The sequence below is a fragment of the Hypanus sabinus genome, chromosome 5, assembly GCF_030144855.1.
Source record: "Hypanus sabinus isolate sHypSab1 chromosome 5, sHypSab1.hap1, whole genome shotgun sequence".
In the NCBI taxonomy this organism is placed as follows: domain Eukaryota; kingdom Metazoa; phylum Chordata; class Chondrichthyes; order Myliobatiformes; family Dasyatidae; genus Hypanus; species Hypanus sabinus.
This window is the reverse complement of record NC_082710.1, coordinates 22,581,672-22,601,890: the sequence shown is the minus strand read 5'-3', so window position 1 is coordinate 22,601,890 and position 20,219 is coordinate 22,581,672. Positions and strand designations below refer to the sequence as shown.

General features: G+C 39.9%; 1 protein-coding gene across 2 annotated transcripts in view; it reads left to right on the top strand.

The window, feature by feature from the left end:
* The window catches only part of stard4 (StAR-related lipid transfer (START) domain containing 4), a 68,775-nt gene that overhangs the window by 38,895 nt on the left and 9,661 nt on the right, over nucleotides 1-20,219 (top strand). The window contains exons 2-5 of one of the 2 annotated variants that reach the window (XM_059969515.1): nucleotides 10,121-10,290; nucleotides 15,434-15,548; nucleotides 16,815-16,864; nucleotides 17,667-17,793. In XM_059969515.1, the coding sequence (XP_059825498.1) occupies nucleotides 10,241-10,290; nucleotides 15,434-15,548; nucleotides 16,815-16,864; nucleotides 17,667-17,793 (342 nt within the window). In that variant the 5' untranslated portion in view covers nucleotides 10,121-10,240. Of the gene's footprint in view, nucleotides 1-10,025; nucleotides 10,291-15,433; nucleotides 15,549-16,814; nucleotides 16,865-17,666; nucleotides 17,794-20,219 lie in introns of those variants that run through there. The other variant, XM_059969516.1, reaches the window with a different exon arrangement.

Genomic DNA, 20,219 nt, shown 5'->3' with positions numbered 1-20,219 from the left:
TTCCGTGCTGCGAGTCAAGGGAACTGTTGGGCACCCTGGTTGCTAGTTTAGGCATCCACAATAAACGTCTGCTTGGTTGGTAAGTTCAGATGAGATTGCCAAGTTTCAGACATATTGTGACAACGGGTGCTCACTGCCTGCAGAGCTATGGTTCTTCCTGTGTTGCAGTACCTCAGCCTTTTTTTTGAAAGTGCCTGCTCTAATAGCGGTCGGTCAGGTCTTGTGCTTCAGGTTAGGTGCTGCTTACTGACTCTCTCCCCCGCCCAAGGATCTTGAATGCACCCCGATGACTTCTATTTCCTGTAACTCTGCCTTAGGACACGTAATCGCCCCCTTTGGGAACCACCGGTTTAGAGGGATATGGGCTAAGTGCAGACAAATGGGACTAACTCCGATAGATGCTTTGGTTGGCTGAAAGACTGTTTTCCATGCTGTTTGACTCTCTGCCCCGAGGTAGGTTTATCCCTTATCTGACTTAGCTACTAAACCTGGCGGAATCATTTCTACTGACAGGAGAAGGTTCACAACCTGCCAAGGACTCAGTCTGGTGGTTATGTCCTTCAGCACTCAACCAGCATTGTGACACTCTTGGTGGTGGATTTTGGAGTTCTTCCTCCTGTGCTGAACTACATATACCTGTCTGGACACGCCCCCTGCTGACTGCTCCTGTGGCTCCTCCCACAGACCCCTGTATAAAGGCGATCAAGGCCTGAGCCCGGCCTCTCAGTCTCCAGGATGTAGTATGGTGGTCACTCACTGCTTGTTCCTTCTTCCAGTCAATAAAAGCCGATATCTCGCCTTCACGTCTCAGAGTGAGTTATTGATGGTGCATCACCTCCCCCCACCCCCACCATCCTCAGATTTCATTCTGTGCCCTTCAATTTTCAGTACTTCTTCCAAGTGTGGTTCTAAATGGAGGAGCAGTGAGTCATCATCTGAGGGAGGATAGAAGGTGGTAATCAGCAGGAAGTTTCTTTAGTGATCATGGATGAGTAAGCACTAGTGAAAGTTGAGGCATAGGCGTTAAAGTTCTAAATGATTTTGTTGCCCATGTTTGACATATAGGCTTTGAAAGGTGGGAAACCAGCCAGCATTGCATTGGAAAATTAACAAGAGCACCAGTAATGATTTCAGCAGCCCTTAAGATCAGAACAGAAACACAGTAGGATGTCTGAGGAGGTGAAAATTGGTTTTAATCACCCCATGAATGTATGATCAGAAGCTTAAGGTCAATGATGACTTAAGGCAACAGGAAATCTTATTTAGTTTCAACTAGGAGCCAAAGAAAGAAAGAGTTGGTGAATACAGAACAGGGTTTGTGTCAGGTTACTGAAGAACAAGGTTCCATAAGGTTGTTATAGCGGGGGGTGAGGGAGGGGGTACTAGTTCAGATAAACTTCCACTACCTATTCAAAGCTACCAATGGTGTGCGTCTCGCATAGCCTCTGACAACCAAGTCTAGCTCCTGGCCTTCACAGGTGTCTTGGCTACTAAACCTGGCGGAACCATTTCTACTGACAGGAGAAGGTACAAAGGCGAGTTACTGGCACCTTAAAATCAGTCGCTTCGGGCAGATATGGATCATCAGCCATAGATGGCTGTTCATCTAGGAGAAGGAAAACTCTGATCTCAAACCCCCGCTACCTCATGGCTATAACCACTCATGGGAAGGCTTTGGGAGTAAACAGCGAGGAAAAATCCTGGAGTTCAATGGTGACTGGCAATTGCCACTGGTGCCAAATTTTATCAGTCTCTGCCATTGGTTTGGCTTCTTTGGTTGTGTGGAGAGGGGGAGCCTGCTACATGGACAACAGCTTGCTCTCCATATCGTACTACCCTGGCTTGCGTATCAAGTAACCTACTGGGACACAACATCCAAGGTCAACTGCGACCAATGGAGGGCCTCATATTGAAGACAACGACTTGCTCAGAAACTTTGCAAGCGTATCTCTTTGCATATCTATAAATTTAATTTCTTCACTACTTAGAAAAGTGTTTTTCAGTGTTTCGTACTCTGGAAGCATTATTATTCACACACAAACTGTTGTTACCATGTACAAAATGTGTGCAGAGGAAATATTTCTGATCTTTACTCTTTCCCCGCACTGCTTTATGGTGCACTTGAGCATTAATGACACAGTAAAGTATGCTTGATAGATTGCAAAGCAAAGACAGTTGAAAATGTTGCTTTGAGGCAGCATTTTTCTGGGCCAGGAAAAACAGATTGCCAACGCAGCTGGTGTCCCAGGATAAATCAGCAGATCACAGCATAGTGAATCACTCTTGCCACCTGTCATATTTTCCACATTTTTACTATTTTTTTCTATTAAAAGGATTTAAATGAGAACTATTTTAAAGATAGCACAGTATTAAGTGCTTTTCAGAACTCATTACTCTTCAGTAACAAGAATTAGATTTTCTATATATATTAGAAAGTTGCACATTATTTATTCTGCTGTTATCAATATTTTATGCAACATTCCTTTACTTATTAAATGTAAAAGTATCCCAGTCAGTTTTTAGCACACCTTATATTTCAAATTAGCTCACAATGCTGATTGTCATACAGCTAATATGACTTGTATTGAACTGAGTCATCTCATCTCATACAAATGTTAATGACTGCTTTATTGAAACCCATAAGATTGTTAAGTACAGTGTAGTTTTTAAACTTTGTAATTGTTTTAAAAAAGCAAGCAAATCTTAGGAAAGGAAGATGCTGTTTCTGATTCATATTTTAGTATTTGTGACTGTATGGCACTCTGCATGTTGCAGTAATATAAATAGCCATTATCAGTACTACAGGGAACCTTACTTTAGCATTTAATAATGCGGTCACACACTCCCTACAATTATGTCTCAAACTAGACTTTAAAATAAATCATTTAGATAAATCTAATTTGTAATCTGAGAAATTTCTAATCTAGTTCTGAGAGTCCATTACGAGAAGTAAATAATCACATTTCATTTATTAGAGACTTTCAAATCTCACTATGTATCTAGGGGTCTGTGTCCCACAGTGGACACACGCAAATAGAATATTGTTTACAATGAAAGGAGAAACATTTCCTGTGAGAAGTATCGTCAGTCATCTGATTTATCAAATTGCACACTAATGAGCAAGAAAAATCTTTTATTTATGCCCTATTTTGTATTTCAGGATTTCACTCACTTAATTACATTTTTACTGGTGCTGTAATGAAGCCAACTTACATTCCTAAAATTTTGAGATAAATATTTAAAACTGGACATTATGGTAATCTGTGTATGGTGGAAGCATGAATAGCTATTTCTAATCAGGCATTTCAATAAGATACAATTGAAAGTAGACTTGAGTGCTGCTGCAGGCCTGCCTGAAGCCTTCATTTTACTACATTGGAAGTACATCAACATCAGTTGGCTTAATATCAGTACTGGAAAACTCTTTGGGGTACCACGGTACCGTAGTAGTTAGCGCATTGCTAATACAGCTCGGGGTGTCGGAGTTAAGTTCCAGCATCATCTGTAAGGAATCTGCACGGCCTCCCTGTGGAATGTGTAGAGTTTCCTCAGGTACTCCGGTTTCATCCCACAGTTCAAAGATGTACCAGTTAGTAGGTTAATTGATCATTGTAAAATTGTCCTGTTTAGGCTAGGGTTAAGTTTGCGGTTACTGGGCGCTGCGACTTGAAGGCCCATTAGGGTCTATTCCATGCTGTATTTCAATAAATAAATATATAGAATATCACAGGTCGAAATTTGCCGGTCATTCAAAGGAAAATAAATTTCAGCCTGAGGGGCTCCTGTATTGAAATTCAGAGGAGTGGAGATGAGGGAGCCCACACTTACCACCTGCTGGCGATCTGACAGGAAATCCAGGATCCACTGCACAAGGCAGGGTCAAGGCCGAGGTCCCTGAGCTTTCTGTTGAGCCTGGATGGAATTATGGTGTTAAATGCTGAACTGCAGTCCAAGAACAGTATTCTCACACAAGCATCCTTCTACTGCAGACGTGTAAGGATGGTATGTAGAGCAGTGGCTATTGCGTCATCTGTCGATCTGTTGTGTCGGCAGGCTAATTGTAGGGGGTCCAGTTTGGGTGGTAGCAAGCTGCAGATGTAATCCTTGACCAGCCACTTAAAGCATTTGCTTATTTTTGAGGTGAGTGCAATAGGATGCCAGTCGTTCAGGCATGTTACCTTGGTCTTTTTTGGTACAGGGACAATGGTGGATAATTTGAAGCAAGAGGGCACTCTACACTGGGAGAGGGAGAGATTAAAAATGTCTGTAAATGCACATACCAGTTGTGCTGCGCACATCCTGAGTACTCGCCCTGGGATGCCTTGCAACTGTCCACACATTGGAAACATCTGCATACCTCAGCCTCAGAGATGACCAGGGTGCAATTTGTAGTGGTGGCTTTCCTTGGAGGCTCAGAGTTAGTGACATCAAACTGAGTGTTAAATCGATTGAGCTCATCAGAGAATGATGTTGGTGGCACCACTACAATTGGCTTTGAAGTTTGCAATGATATTGCAACCTTCGCTACAAGTCATGTGTGCTATTCGTAGTGAACCTTGACTCAATCTTGCCCCTGTTGTTTTGCAGCCTTGATAGCTTTATGCAGATCATAGCTGCTTTTCTTGAGCTCCTGCTGATTGCTGGCAATGTAAGCTCTATGTCGCGTGGTAAGTGCTGCTCACACGGAACTGGTGATCCAGGGTTTCTGGTTCGGGAAGACCCTGACTGACTTCTGGGGGACAACGTCGTCGATGCACTTCCAGATGAAGCACTGTGATTCCATCTGTAAACTTGGAGATATCCTCATCATGGATGACGTTCCAGTTGACGTCATCAAAGCAGTCCTGCAACATTGGTTGACCAACAGTGGATGGTTTTAACTATGGCCGCTTCTTGGTTCAGCTTCTGCCTGTACGTCAGCAAAAGCAGGATCGAAGAGTGGTCTGACTTTCCAAAAGCTGGACAAAGGAGAGGTTTGTAAGTGTTGCGGAAAGGAGTGTAACAGTGGTCAAGTGTCTTACCTCCACGAGTGCTCACCTGGATGTGCTGACAGAACTTCAGAGAGTCATCACCCATAGCTCTAACCTGTTAATTAAATTTGCCGACGACACTACATTGATTGGCCTAATCTCAAACAATAACGAGGTGGCCTGCAGGGAAGAAGTCATCTCTCTGACACAGTGGTGTCAAGAGTACAACCTCTCCCTCAATGTCGCAAAAGCAAAGGAGCTGGTTGTGAATTACAGGAGGATGGAGATGGGCTAACCTCTATTGAATTCAATGGATCTGGGGTTGAGAGGGTAAACAGCTTCAAGTTCCTCAGCATCCACATCACCGAGGACCTTACATGGTCTGTACACACCAGCTGTGTGGTGAAAAAGGCACACAATGCCTCTTCCACCTCAGGTGGTTGAGGAAGTTTGGTATGAGCCCCCAAATCACAAGAACTTTCTACAGGGGCAAAATTGAGAGCATCCAGACTGGTTGTATCACTGCCTGGCAACACACATAAAATGCTGGTGGAATGCAGCAGGCTAGGCAGCCTTTAGAAAGAAGTACAGTTGACATTTTGGGGCAAGACCCTTCATCAGGACTAACTGAAAGAAGAGATAGTAAGAGATTTGAAAGTGGGAGGGAGAGATCTGAAATGATAGGAGAAGACAGGAGGAGGAGGGGTGAAGCTTTCCCTTCTTCAGCTGTGTATCTCTTTTGCCAATCAACTTTCAAGCTCTTAGCTTCATCCATTGAATGGGATTAATTATTAGATCAGCCACATTAATGTGAAAAAAATTCAGGTAATAATAAGCATGAAAGGTATTGAGAAACAGGAGAGAAGGAAAAAAATGTAACCTAAACATTTTCAAATTAATGCTTGAGACCCATCGTCTAACCCATTTCACATAAGGAAACTTTCCTAAGAACAACTATCTTCCAATAGCCTTTTGTTGTAATTCAAATTTTTATTATTATTTATTCTTATTTTACAAAGCAGCACAGCATATCATAGAGCAGATACAATACAGCATATTTACACAGCCATCCCATGACAGGAAAACATATAAAACTAAGAAACAGAAAAAAACTTCTAATTTAAGTTTAAATTAACATACAACCAAAATTGATCCCATGCACCTTGCACTTTTTCCTCACTGTTAATTCTTCCCAACATGTGTTCATATGATGAAATCTTAACCATTTCCTCAGTCCATTCCCTCACAGTGGGACATCTGGGTTTTTTTTTCCAGTTTTGCAATTTAATTCTTGCAGCTGTGATAAGACCCGCCTTTAAAATACTAAATGTGTCATTGTTTACATTAGGTATCATTGTCCTGTCACCCAGGAGACAAAGACATGGGCACAAGAGCAGCGTAGGACCCGACCAATTCCCCAACAAATCAAGAACTTTACACCAAAATGGACGAACCATGGAACACTCCCAAATCATGTGAAAATAGGTACCCACCTCATTTTTACATTTCCAGCATTAATTACTATCAACAATCCCCATTTTGTAGAGTCTAGTTGGTGTCTAATAATATGTGTACTATCTTATACTAAATAAATTTCCCTCTCGCTTCCCTAATATGTCTACCCACATTTGATATAATATTTGACCACTCATTATTTTCAATATCACTTCCGAGATCCTTCTGCCATACCGCTTTGAGATTGTTACATGGTTCACCCACAGAGTGCTTGAACATTTTATAAAACACTGATACTTTATGAACTTCCCGTGGTAGTGTAAAGTATTCAGTTAAAGGGTTACTTTGTGGGCCACCATTCTTGAATATGCTAATAACACTATGTCTTATTTGTAAATACTTCCAGAAATTCCCTTTATCTACAAAGTTATATTTCCTCTGCAAATCCACATACAACATAAAAATCCCATTCTCATAGAGATCACCTATTGTATTTACACCTTCTTGAAAGTTCACATCATTACAGATCACAGCAGAATCCCTAATGTCAAAACCATTATATTCTTGCCTTCACCACAAAGCTTGTGTTTGCAAATAATCAATGCTTTTTTTGCCTTAAAACCCTAATATTTGCTGCAGGCTATACACTGAGTGTTCAGTTTATGTACAGACAATATGGTCATTAATGCAAATATCTAATCAGTCGATCATGTGGCAGCAACTCAATGCATAAAAGCATGCAGACATGATCAAGAGGTTCAGTTGTTGATCAGATCAAACATCAGAATGAGGACAGAATGTGATCTAAGTGTCTCTTTGACTGTGGAATGATTATTGGTGCTAGACGGTGTGGTCTGAGTGTCTCAGAAACTGGTGATCTCTTGGGATTTCCACGCACAAGTCTTTTGAGTTTACAGAGAATGATGCAAAAGAAGACAGTGCAGTGAGTGGCTATTTGTAGGCAAAAATAATGTGTTAACCAGAGAGGTCAGAAGAGAATGGCCAGACAGGTTCAAGCTGACAGGAAGACAACAGGAACTCAAATAACCACTCTACACCATTAGTGTGCAGAACAGTATCTTTGAATACACAACATGTTGAACCTGGAAATGAATGGGCTACAGCAGCAGAAGACTATGAACATATACTCAGTGGCCACTTTATTAGGCACAGTACAGGTACAGGAGGAATACGAAAGCAGGTGCACCATGTGACATTGATTCTGTAAAAGAACATTGCAAAGCACCTTATTTTAAAGTAGCCAATTTGTCTACTTTAACAAATAACTTACAACTATTTTTAAGTTGGACATCATAACAAGAGTTCATATGATTTAAATTAGCTCAGTCTTTGAGGCTGGTTAGTTTAAATAAGCTTTTGTATTTGAATTAAATAGAAACTTAAAAGAAAGTTATAACTTAATTTAGAGGTGGACAATTACTTCTAGTATAAGTATTTTGCTACAATAGGAAAAGCACATAGGCTGAAGCTAGTTTGTCTAAAATAGCTCTGAGATATATTATCTCTGTTTATTTTAAACATTGAGTTTTCATTAAATATCTGGCATATCTTTTTGCTGCATGAAGGAGAAAAAGCGATTAAAAAGCTGTTGTAATTTTTTAAATAATCCGATTTGCATAACTTTTAGAATGATCTAATCTGCTTAGTATTGTTTTTCTAGGCAGAGGTGTGACAGAAATTCAATATTTTTTTGTGATATAAAAAATTCAATCAAGTGTGATGTGCAGCAGCTGTACTCCTGCTTGGGATTGCTGTCATTGTGACAATTGTTATACTATCCACATGCTGTGCTTTTCTTTATTGGATTAATCAATGAATGTGGAAAGTTGTCAGCTTATACTACTGTAGCAAAATAATTTTCTGATTTCCCCTAAATTAAAATTCTTTAATTAATAATTGCATTGCTCCCTCTCCTGAGTACCCCACTGAAAATGTACAAGCACACCAGACAAGCTTTAGGTTGGTTTCTGAGTTTGTATAGTCCATTTACCATCACTAATTAACAATGGCCTTGAATGGTAGAGTGCTCCAAATACTACGCATAGAAAGGGTGTGACAATTCTGAAGACACATTAAGAATATTGCCTTTGATAGGCTGAAAGGCAAAGAAATTCCAGTAACTTATTTGCAGTATAACTGGTTGGAGCCTAAACTGGAAGGAAATTATCATATCACTTTCTATGGCATTCTGTGCAATTGTTGCAAAATTTACTGCTACCTACATGTATTATGACTGCCTAGTGAAAAATACCCCTATGGCAAGACCATGCTGGTCAGAAACATTTTATAAAATTTCCTTGAATTTTTTGAACTTGCTTTCACTTCAGATTGCCAAACTGCCTTCACAGCCAAGAAAGTAATTTGGAAATATAGCCTCATGAAATGTAGCACGTATATAAACTGGCAAATTGCAAGATTTCAATAATGGCAATGAAATAAATCACCAAATGATGAGAATTTTCCAAATGACATTTGAGGGATAAATAGTGACTGGGTAATCTCTGATTCTCTTGTTTTGCACAACTTTACAATACCAGCGATACAAGTTCAATTCCCGCTGCTGCCTGTAAGGAGTTTGTATGTTCTCCCCGTCTGTGTGTGGGTTTTCTCTGGGTGCTCCGGTTTCCCAGCACAGTCCAAAGGTGTACCTGTTAGTAGATTAATTGGTCATTATAAATAGTCCCATGATTAGGGTAGGATTATTGTTTCTTGGTATAGTCTTTATCAATGTATAGTTAGGTATGAGAGTAGAGAGCAAATGGAATCAAGGTGTTCCGTGAGGTGGGGTGGGTGGGGGTTGGTGGTGTGAACTTGGCCCAGGCAGTTTATCTTCTCGTTAAAATCTAGAAACAAAGGCAGTTGTACAAAAAGCTAGAGAAATTCAGCGGGTCAAAGAGCATCAATGGAGGAAAACGGACTGCAGATGTTTCAGATCAACCCCCCTTAACTAGAGTCGTGATTGGTGCACTGAATGAAGCTAGTAGCTGCGAAAAGAAAAATTCTTGTCATTGGCGATCGTGGCTGAGAAACGAGGTCTGGATTTAGGTCATATTAGCTACTGAGGAAATGAGCTGCCAGGGTTATCAGAAGTCAGATCGTCAATAAACGTCACCTAAATTACCGGGTTTAATGAATATAACGGAATAATACTGGCAACATCTTTGGAGGCAGGGTCAGGAGTTAAATTCTCAGATCCAAGACTTTTCCGAGCTGCAGAAATTGACGGGGCCATGAGATGCATGGAGACAGACACAAAATAAAAGAGGAACTCAGCTGGTCAGGCAGTTTATGAAGAATAAGCGGTGGACGTTTCGGGGAGTCCTCAGTAAGGGTCTCGGCCCGAAACGTCTATTCCCCTCCAAGGGTGCTGCGCTGCCCCAACAACAGATGCAGGGCCTGAGGCGAGAGGGGCTGCGGGCATGCCCACCGTCACGTGACCCAAACCGGCCGACCGTCTGCCGGCCAATCCGACGGCCAAGTGATATGACGTCACACCGCGCGGGACCTGATCTGATCCCGGCGAGCTCTCCAAACGCTCGCGCGCTGCCGGCCCCAAGTCCCGCCTTCCTTTCCCCGTACGTCAGGTGGCGTGCGATCCCGTAAGCCCCGTCTGCTTGTTTTCCGGTGCGGAACAGAGCCTGATTATAGTTATTATATTTATTATTATTATACAGTTGGTATACTATAATCTATACCTCGTCCCAGCTTTGGTGGAGTGAAGATTGCGAGAACCTTGTGATTGGATGGGGTAGAGCTGTCAATCACGTGACGCGGTACCGGTCGGAGCGTGAGTGATGAGCGCTGGAAACAACGGGAGCTTTGACATCGATACCCAGAAAAAGATGTGAGTATGCACCATGGGAGCGCAGTTTTAACTGTTCTAAAAGACTGCCACTCGAATTTTAATCAACTGCTAGTCTGGTAAAAGTTTCAGATAAGGGTGTCAGTTCCAAGTGAAAGTGCGAGTCCCAGAGAAACAAATGGGTTAGGGCATCCATCCTAGTTGGAGGGTCGAGTCCGTGACGAGTGACTAGTCTTGGGTGAAGGTTTTGTTTCTACGTAAAGTTGGCAGTCCCAGGGAAAGAAATCTTCAAAGTGTGATGCCAGTATGGTTAACATGTCAACCACATCACGAAGATGTTGATCCATATTCTGTCAACTGTATGGTCTTGGGGTAAGGATAAGCAACTACCAACCAAGAGAATTGTCAACGATTTGCTTCCACTGAGGGGCTGCAAAATACGGAGCAGGAGGTGCTGATAGATGGGTGTGTGATTGTGAGATAGTGAGCTTTTTTCCTTTCCCCAAAGACCTGTGTTCTCCAATATTCTCCTATATCCCAAAAACATATAGGTTGGTAGGTTAATTGTTCCTAGCGTCTGGGTGAATGGTAGAATCTGGAAGGGAATGTGAGAAGCAACTCCAGTTAAATAGTTTCAAGGTTCTCAGTACCACCTTGACGGAGTCTTCTCCACTCCACTTGTCATGGGCCAGACGTTCCCAAGTGACCGAATAGCAGTATATAGAACAATGGAGACAATGATAAGGTAACTAGTCAGAATCTTTCTCCCCATGGTGAGATGAAGAGTTTTCTATATATTTTGAAATCAGGATAGTGTTTGGCCTGGAAGACAACTTCCAGATGATGGCCTTCCCATGCTTTTGCTGCCTGTCCTCTAAGGAGTTGATGCAGTGTATCCTGTAGATGGCACAGATTTCTGCTGCTTTATGTGAGTGGATGGGATGCTCATCAAGCCAACTGGTAAATAGTCTGTATGGTGTTGAGTTTCTTGAGTGTTGTTGTAGTTACTGCATTCATACAGGTATAGAGTATTCAAACACACTCCTGACATAGATGTTGGTCAGGTTTTGGGGAGTTAGGAGGCGAATAACTTTCTACAGGATTCCTAGGCTTCTTGTAGCCATATTGTGTATATGGTTATTCCAGTTCAGTTCCTGACTGATGGTAACCCTCAAGATATTAATAATGGCGGATTCAGTGATGGTAATGCCATTGGATTTTGGGAGTCATAACTGGATTTTCTTTTGTTGTCTTGAAAATTTCTCAGTCTCTGCCTGATAATCTCATGCCAAGATTGAACTTGGAATACAGCATCTGTTGTTGGAATCTGGTTTCAGGCATATGAATAAGTATATCATGCTTGATAAATGTCAAGTTCAATATTTTTGACAATTCTTAGGACCTGGTTGAATGCAGTGGTAAACAGTTCTGTCAGTGACTGCAGTCTGCCATTGGTACCATTTTTCCATTATGCACTTCTTCAACTTTACCTGGTTGTTCCCTTCTCTACCTCATCTTTTCTAGTTCCAAGTTTTGGGCTTTCTGCAGGTCCCAGTAAATTCTGTGTGATTGTTGTGGAGTTATTTAATAATGCATTCACCAATACACTCTCAGTTTTCTTGATTGTGGATGGCTCAATGTCTATGACTGATTACTGTCCAAAAGGTAGGCTTGCATCCTGTTGCTCATGTATGGAAGACCAAACACCAACTTCTTTACCCATACCTTGTCTTTTTCTTTCTTTGCTCAGATAGGCTAATTTCAATCTTTGGCATTCTGTGTAACTTCAGCATCTAATATGAAAGATCTTGCTTCGAAATGAACAGCAATGATTATTTTGCTGTTTTCTCATTTTTGTTGTCCCTGACAGCCTTCATTACCTGAAAATTCTTTTGATTGTTTCTCACACACTTTCTTCCCAAATACCCTTGGGGTGGCACAATGGTACAGCTGCTGCTCAGGACTCCTGGGTTCATTCCTAACTTCTGGTACTCTCAGTGTGGACCCTGCACAATCTCCTTGTGATTGTATGGGTTTTCTCCAGGTTCTCCAGCTTCCTCCTACATCCAAAAGATAAGAAAGTTGATTGGCTGTTGTAAATTTCTCCTGGTATTTGGGCGAGTGATGGAGGATCAAAATGGGATCAGTGCAGGATTACTTTAAATGTGCATTTAATAGTCAATACAGTCTCAGTGGGTTAAAGAGCCTGTTGGTGCTAAATGATTAATATTCCACATTGCATTTGATATATTTGACATAGGCCAGTTTACAGTACCATGTTGAAACACTTATTGTGTACTTGTATGCTTTCCTCACAATCTGCTCTTCTTACACATGACAAACATCATATCGTTTCTTGGGTAAATGGAGGATTTTAAAATGGAAGTAGACTCTGGATGGATGATGGTAATGTGCAAGGACATTATTGGAAATTCAATGAACACCTATCAAGCTATAAGTAGTGTGGCTCCTCACTTTGACCTCCTAAAAATTAACTAACGATTACTTCAACTGGAGGCTTATCTCCCGTATCAATTTTTGGTGTTAGTCAGTTAATGGAAGGTCAAATTTAGAATTAGATGGAGAATGTATATTAAAAATAATTCAAGGTTATGCCTCAGCCTCAGTATTTAATACTGCTGTAGTCTGGCTTCCTGTTTTACGTAGTATTTACAGTAACTGCTGTCTTTTTGTTTAGAGTGTGCATATGCTTTCCTGAAACATGTCTACGCAAGCTTCGCACACTGTGGTAAACCTTTGCTGCCTTAAATAATTTGATTACTTTTTAATGAAAAACTGGTATATATAAGGCAATGGAAAGGGATGATTTTTGCAGGAAGCAAACCTTAATGAAGGAAATCTTAAGATGTGAGTAGAATCCTGTTCATATGGATTTTTTCTGTGAAAGGTCACCTTTAGCAGTGCAATTAAATACAAAAGTAATGAGGCTATGCTTTAGTTATAGAGGGCATTGTTGAATCCACTCTAAACTACTGTGTATAGAATAGTTATTATTTAAGGTGTTCCTTAAATGTTTCCCAACTCTGTTCCACCTGTCTCGGGGGATAAATTTACTCTGAAAATTCCATTCATTACCTCATGGTAGTTATTTCTGCTTAAAGGTTGCTGAGATATTTGTTAAACCATCATAACCTTTTTTAAAAACAGTTGTTTATAGTTTGTTTTGTTTTGAACTGCTGGTAAACTTCCATTGTTTTGGAAAATCACAGCTTCTCATGAGAATCTTTCTGAAATAATTGGTATAATAACAACCTTGTAACCGCAGCCTCAAAAACTGCTAAACATTTCATGATATGATTGTTGTTTCGTATTGACACCAAACACCTGCTCTTGGGTATTGTGCTTGTCCATACAAAGTATTTGATCATTTCTATCCACAAAAATAGTACCAATAAAATGTAGAAATTCTGAAACTGGTATGATTTTAAACTCAAACAGAAAATTATTCACTCTCCTTGGGAATCCTGTCTATTGCACTAAAATACTATAAGTTTCAATAAAAAATATTTATAAAATAGTGGTAAAGGAGAGCAAATAGGTTGTGCTGGTGGTTCATGAGTATTCAGAAATCTGATGGTGGAGGGGAACAAGCTGTTCCTAAAATGTTGAGGTGTGTCTGCAGGCTCTTGCTTGTACCTCCTCTCTGATAGTAATGAGAAGAGGACATGTCTCAGAGGCTGAGGGTCCTTAATGATGGATGCCACCATGCTGAGGTATAAAGGTATAGTAATGAGGAGCAGATGCACTATTGATCAGGCTGAGACTTCAGCTCTGCCTTCCTGTTGACCTGAGATGATCTTCCACCCCCAATGCTTATGAAGAATTTATGTATTTTTGCCTTAAATATTCAAAAAATCCTCCTTCCATTTGAGGAAGATGGTTCTAAATACCCATGTCCTCTGACAGAATAAAAAATACCACATCCGTGTCTTAAATGAGCTAGTTCTCTTTTCTCACATGAGCAAAAGTCCCCTCCAAAACCTTTGTGGGAAAATCCCCTAGTACTATGTATGTTACAGCAAAACCCCTGCTCACTCTTCCCATTTCCAATGGACACAAGCCTAGCCTGTCCACTTTTTTTCTCAAGACAACCCATCCATTTCCAAGCGCTAGTCTAGTAAACTTTATTTGAACAGCTTCCATCCTTCTTTAAAACCAACACTATACATAGTAAACAGGGAAATTTGCAGATGCTGGAAATTCAAGCAACATACACAAACTCCTTCTCATGCTGATTCGTCGCTTCCTTTTGATTCAGCCAACAACAATGGTGTTGTCAGCAAACTTACAGATGGCATTGTAGCTGTGGTTAGCCACACAGTCACTAGCGTAAAGCGGGTAGAGCAGGAGGCAGGGGGCTAAGCACACAGTCTCATGGTGTACTTACTCTGTTCCACATGTGGTTTCACTATTACTCTTTATAACTAAAGCATTACATTTCTTGTATTTAATTCCCCTCAAAATAAACAATAACATTTTGTTAGCTTCCTTAATTATTAGATATACTTGCCTTTTATGAATTATTCAACAGGACACTAAGAACCCATTGTAACTTGTGGCTCTGAAATCTACCAACAGTTGAAAACGTGAATTTGTTTTTGTGTATGCTTCCACCAAAAGTACCATATTTTGCCACATTATACTCCATTGTCAAATCTTTGCTTTCTCACACAACCTAATGGATTTGTGTATATCTGTAGCCCCTTATGTCTTCCTCACAATTTTCTTTCCAACTATTTTTGTGCCATCAGCAATTTTTAGCAATCATACTTGTGGTGCCTTTGTTCAAGTCATTTATATAAACTATAGGAAGTCATAGAGTCATCTGTCATAGAAACAGGCCCATCATCAACTTGGACCACACCAACCATAAAGTATCCAATCTTACATTAATCTTATGCTAATTCCATTTTACTTTTTCTTTACTTTTCCTTGTGAGGCTGCTGCTCTACTATATGTTTCAACAAAGCTGTTTATTCTTTGTCTGAAGTTAGCAATCGATATCAAATATGCTACATTGAAAGTTTTATTTCAATGAAAATTTATTTAGTGTATGTCCTAAATCTGTAATTCTGTTCATTCTCATGAATTCCATCTGAAAATAGAAGTGAAAAGTTAACCTTTCTGGGAAATTATCTGATGCCTAATGTTTTTAATATTCCAGTTTAGTGGAAATGGAACCTTTACCAGATGCACAAAAACTAGCTACAGAAGTTGAAAACATTCTTGTTAATTATTACAACATTGGAAATGATGAGTGGAGAATTGCAAAGAAAACGGTAAGTATGTTATCTCTGACATTGATCAGGGTACTGCATTTAAAATGGATTCTTGCTGATGTCATGAGAATTGGGATAGGAAACCACATATCCTACAGTATGTCTATGCTCTTACTTCCAAGTTTACCCGTGGCACTGGTTCACCATTTCCCTTTCTGTGTAAAGAACAGAAATAATCATAATAAAATAAACTACAGATGTTGAAAATCTGAAAATAAAAACAGAAAATGCTGGAAGCATTCAGCAGATCAGGCAGCAACAGTGGAAAGAGGAACATGGGCAACATGCTGGGTCAAAGACTTTTTCTAGAACGAAAGGTTCTTTGACCTGAAACATTAGCTTTGTTTTGCCATCCGTAGATACTGCCTGACATTGAGTGTTTCTGAAGCATATTCTTGTTTGATTAGAGGAATACATACCAGTGTATTTTTAGTACAGATTTATAGCTCCCAGCTTTCGTTGCTTTGTAGATTTCCATATTCTTTAAGAAGGTTTATAATTTCTCTGTTTGATATCAGCCCAGATAATTTGTAATTTAATAATGCACACAGTGGCCACTGAGTATATGTTTGTGGTTATCTGCTGCTATAGCGTATCCACTTCAAGGTTCAATGTGTTGTGCATTCAGAGATGCTCTTCTGCATACCACAGTTGTAATATGTGGTTATGTGAGTTACTGCTGCCTCCCTGTCAGCTTAAACCAGATTAGTCATTCTCTTCTGACCTCTCTCATTAATAAGGCACTTTTGCTCACAGAACTGCCACTCACTAGATGGCTTTTGTTTTTTGCACCACTCTTTGTAAACTGTAGAGACTATTATGCATGACAATCCCAGGAGATCAGTAATTTCTGAGATATATAAACCACCCTGTCTGGCATCAACAATTATTCCAGGGTCAGTGTTACTTAGATCACACTTCTTCCCTGTTCAGATGTTTGGTCTGAACAACTGAACCTTTTGACCATGTCTGCATGCTTTTGTGGGGAGTTGCTGCCACATGATTGGCTGATTAGATATTTGCATTAACGAGATGCACCTAATAAAGTGGCCATTGAGTGTATATAAAATATGGTTTCCTCTTCAGTTGCACATGGTAAATTGGATTGTATGACTTCCATTTGTTGTCTTTATTATCCTTGTGTTCACAATTACGAGTTTTGCAATTAAGGTGCATTCAAAGATCAGCTGTTTGTAATATTTTGGTAAAGCTTTGCATTTTGTATTTTCTTTCATTTTATGATTTCTTTAACCTTGTTTTTTACAGAAAGATGTAACTATTTGGCGGAAACCCTCGGAAGAATTTGGGGGATTTCTGTAAGTATTCATTCAAATTTGATCATCACATTTAAATTAAAAGTTTTAGTGGGTAAGGCTTGGGTATTACAGAGTATATGGTAAAAGCAAAAGATTAGAATAAGTATTAGATGAGTTTAACAGAAAACATAAATGAGTTTTTAAAGGTACATAAGGAAATTTTCATTGTCAGTAACTTTTAAATTGTCAAGTGCCTTATAGTGAATGAAGTACTTTTGAAGCAATGTCCATGTCGTGATGAAGGAAATTAAATAAATAAGGATATAATGATGAAAGATAATCTGTTAATCTCAGAAAGATCTTAGCAAATCTTAAACAATAACAAATATATATCTTGTCATTTTCATACTGTTTTCTAATAGGCAATGAAACTGAGCCTGGTAGAGATAGTACCAGTATTCAAAGGATAATCTATTATTTTTTTTAAAAAAAGGTTAATGGGACTAAGCATGTAAAAAAAAAACACCAAGGGATAGGTCGTATGCATAAAATAATCGGAAACCATGATTTGATGAAAATCTTCTGAAATTGGAACTAGACTGAAAAGTGGCATCCTGTTTCCTTGGTCAGTCTGGGGCGGGGGGGGGGGTTGTTTGGTAGTGTTGGGGGGGGGGTCATTGCAATTTATGAAGAATGCATGTAGTTACAAGTGGTTATTGGGCAACAAGCAGAAAAATGTTCTTTTAAAAGACAACTGATGTGGAAAATGCATTGGAAACTTCTCTATAGTGAAAAGTTAATTTGTTTAGATAGAAGAACATTTGTGGAGATGTTTAACAAGACATTTGAATGTACTTCTCAGCTACAAAACTCAAGGAATGGTGAAAGAGGTTCCCAACAGAATAGTGGATTTCATTCGACCTGGCCCATATAGATTAGACTGGGACAGTCTGATGACCTCTTTGGACATCGTTGGGAAATTTGAACAGGTATCATAATTTACTATACAATGACATTTTGTACTCTTTATTTTTAATTGCATTGCTTTCAGGCCCCCCCCAGGGCTGTGTGCTCAGTCCACTGCTGATCTCTCTTCTGACCAACGACTGTGCAGCAATACACAACTTGAATCATATCATCAAGTTCACCGATGACACGACTGTGGTGGGTCTCATCAGTAAAAACGATGAGTCAGCATACAGAGAGGAGGTGCAGCGACTACCAGTCTGGTGCAGAGCCAACAACCTGTCTCTGAATGTGAACAAAAAAGAGATGGGTGTTGACTTAAGGAGAGCATGGAGTGACCACTCTCCACTGAACATTGACAGCTTCTCCATTTTGATCATTAAGAGCACCAAATTTCTTGGTGTTCATCTGGCAGAGAATTTCACCAGGTCCCTCAACACCAACTCCATAGCCAAGAAAGCCCAGCAGCATCTCTACTTCCTGCAAAGGCTGAGGAAAGTCCATCTCCCACCCCCTATCCTCACCACATTCTACAAAGGATATATCGAGAGCATCCTGAACAGCTGCATCAGTGCCTGGTTCGGAAACTGCACCACGTTGGATTGCAAGACTCTGCAGCGGATAGTGAGTTCAGCTGAGAAGATCATTGGGGTCTCTCTTCCCGCCATTACAGACATTTACACCATCCACAAAGCTAACAGCATTATGAAGGACACCATGCACCCCTCACACAAACTCTTCCCCCTCCTGCCATCTGGCAAAAAAGTACTGAAGCGTTCGGGCTTTCAGACTGTGTAACAGTTTCTTCCCCCAAGCCATCAGACTCCTCAATACCCAGAGTCTAGACTGACATCTACATTATTTATTATTATATTGAAATTTCTCCGCTACTTTGCCTATTGTCTTGTTTATTTATTTATTAATTATTGTACTGCCCTGCACTGTTTTGTGCTCTTTATGTAGTCCTGTGTAGGTCTGTAGTCTAGTGCAGTTTTTGTGTTGTTTCATGTAGCACCATGGTCCTGGAGGAACGTTGTTTCGTTTTTACTGTGTACTGTACCAGCAGTTTATGGTCGAAATGACAATAAAAAATGACTTGACTAGACTTAACTTGAGATTCTGCTCTGGGATCTTGAAGGCAGGAAAATCAAATCTTATCATGTGAATCTCTTAAACTTCTTCACTGTACTGCTTTCTAACTGGTGCTTTTTAGAAATTTTATCTTTATTTCTTTTTCCTATCATGAGAGTATGATGCTATAATATGTTTGTGAAAAAAAGGATTTCCGGATGTATATTACTCTGACATTAAATGTATCTTTTGAATAATAATTATAATTGCTAACTTTAATTGGCTTTATTAAGATGAAGGATGTAAGATTTGGTATTTGTGCCTTTCTGCTGACACAGTAGTGTTGCAGTTGGTTGAGGAACTCAACCAGAATGAAACACTGTAGCTTATGCCTGCATGCTGTCTAGTACAGTGATCGTTCCTGAGGCCAGACACCACCCCAGCCATCACCTTTCAAGTTTTCCTCATGGTGACCCTGTTGGATGTCTAGGCATCCTTGCAGCACAAGATCTCTCCTTGCATCTATGACATTGATGAACACCTGTAAATCAGCAGAAATTTATATGTACTATCCTGGTTTTCCTCTAGCGTCTCTGTCAACCTTTGCAGGGATTAAGTGTTCTGTTGCTATCGGTGGTTATTAGAAAGTCTAATGGGAATAATATGCAACAGAAGTTGTACAGGCCCCCCAAAATTAAATTTTGTGTTTTTAAAAACTAACACAGTTCCTATTTTTACCATATACTAGTACTTTGAAGAGGTTTTTTTTGCCTATTTCACAACCCTTTTAAGTGGGAGATGACTGAAGTATGTACAATTCTTGTCAGAATTCTCTGAAATCCATTTTCTAGGTAAATGAAATGCTTTTCATCTGGCTAACCTGTGAATGCCAATATTAAGTGCCTGGGTGGGAAGAATTATAATCTCATGCATTCACATTGATACATTAAACACAAAATGGTGAAGTTCAGATGCATGAAATCTCCCAGAATCCTGTTCAACATTTCTGGAGTCTTCAAATATTTCAATGTAGCTCTTGCCAGTGAAGGCCTTTATAGCAGCCCCAAAATCTCGAGATGAGAAGGCAACAATGGAGTGCCTAATTGCATCAAAATTAGCCTTGCCCCACCTTAAGATTTTAACTTTAGATTAATCCTACCTTTTTCATAACTATCCTAAAAGTAGTAGAATTAGGTTATTGGTGCTCCCCCACTGACTCTTCAGTCACTCACCTTACTTTACTTACCAATAGGAAGTCGATTGTTGCCTCCTCTGTAAGTAGGGACATCAATATATTAGTTGTGAAAATTCCTCTGATACAATTAATAATTTTCACCCCATCCAAGCTTTGAGCCCTATGGCACTCCCTGTCAATATT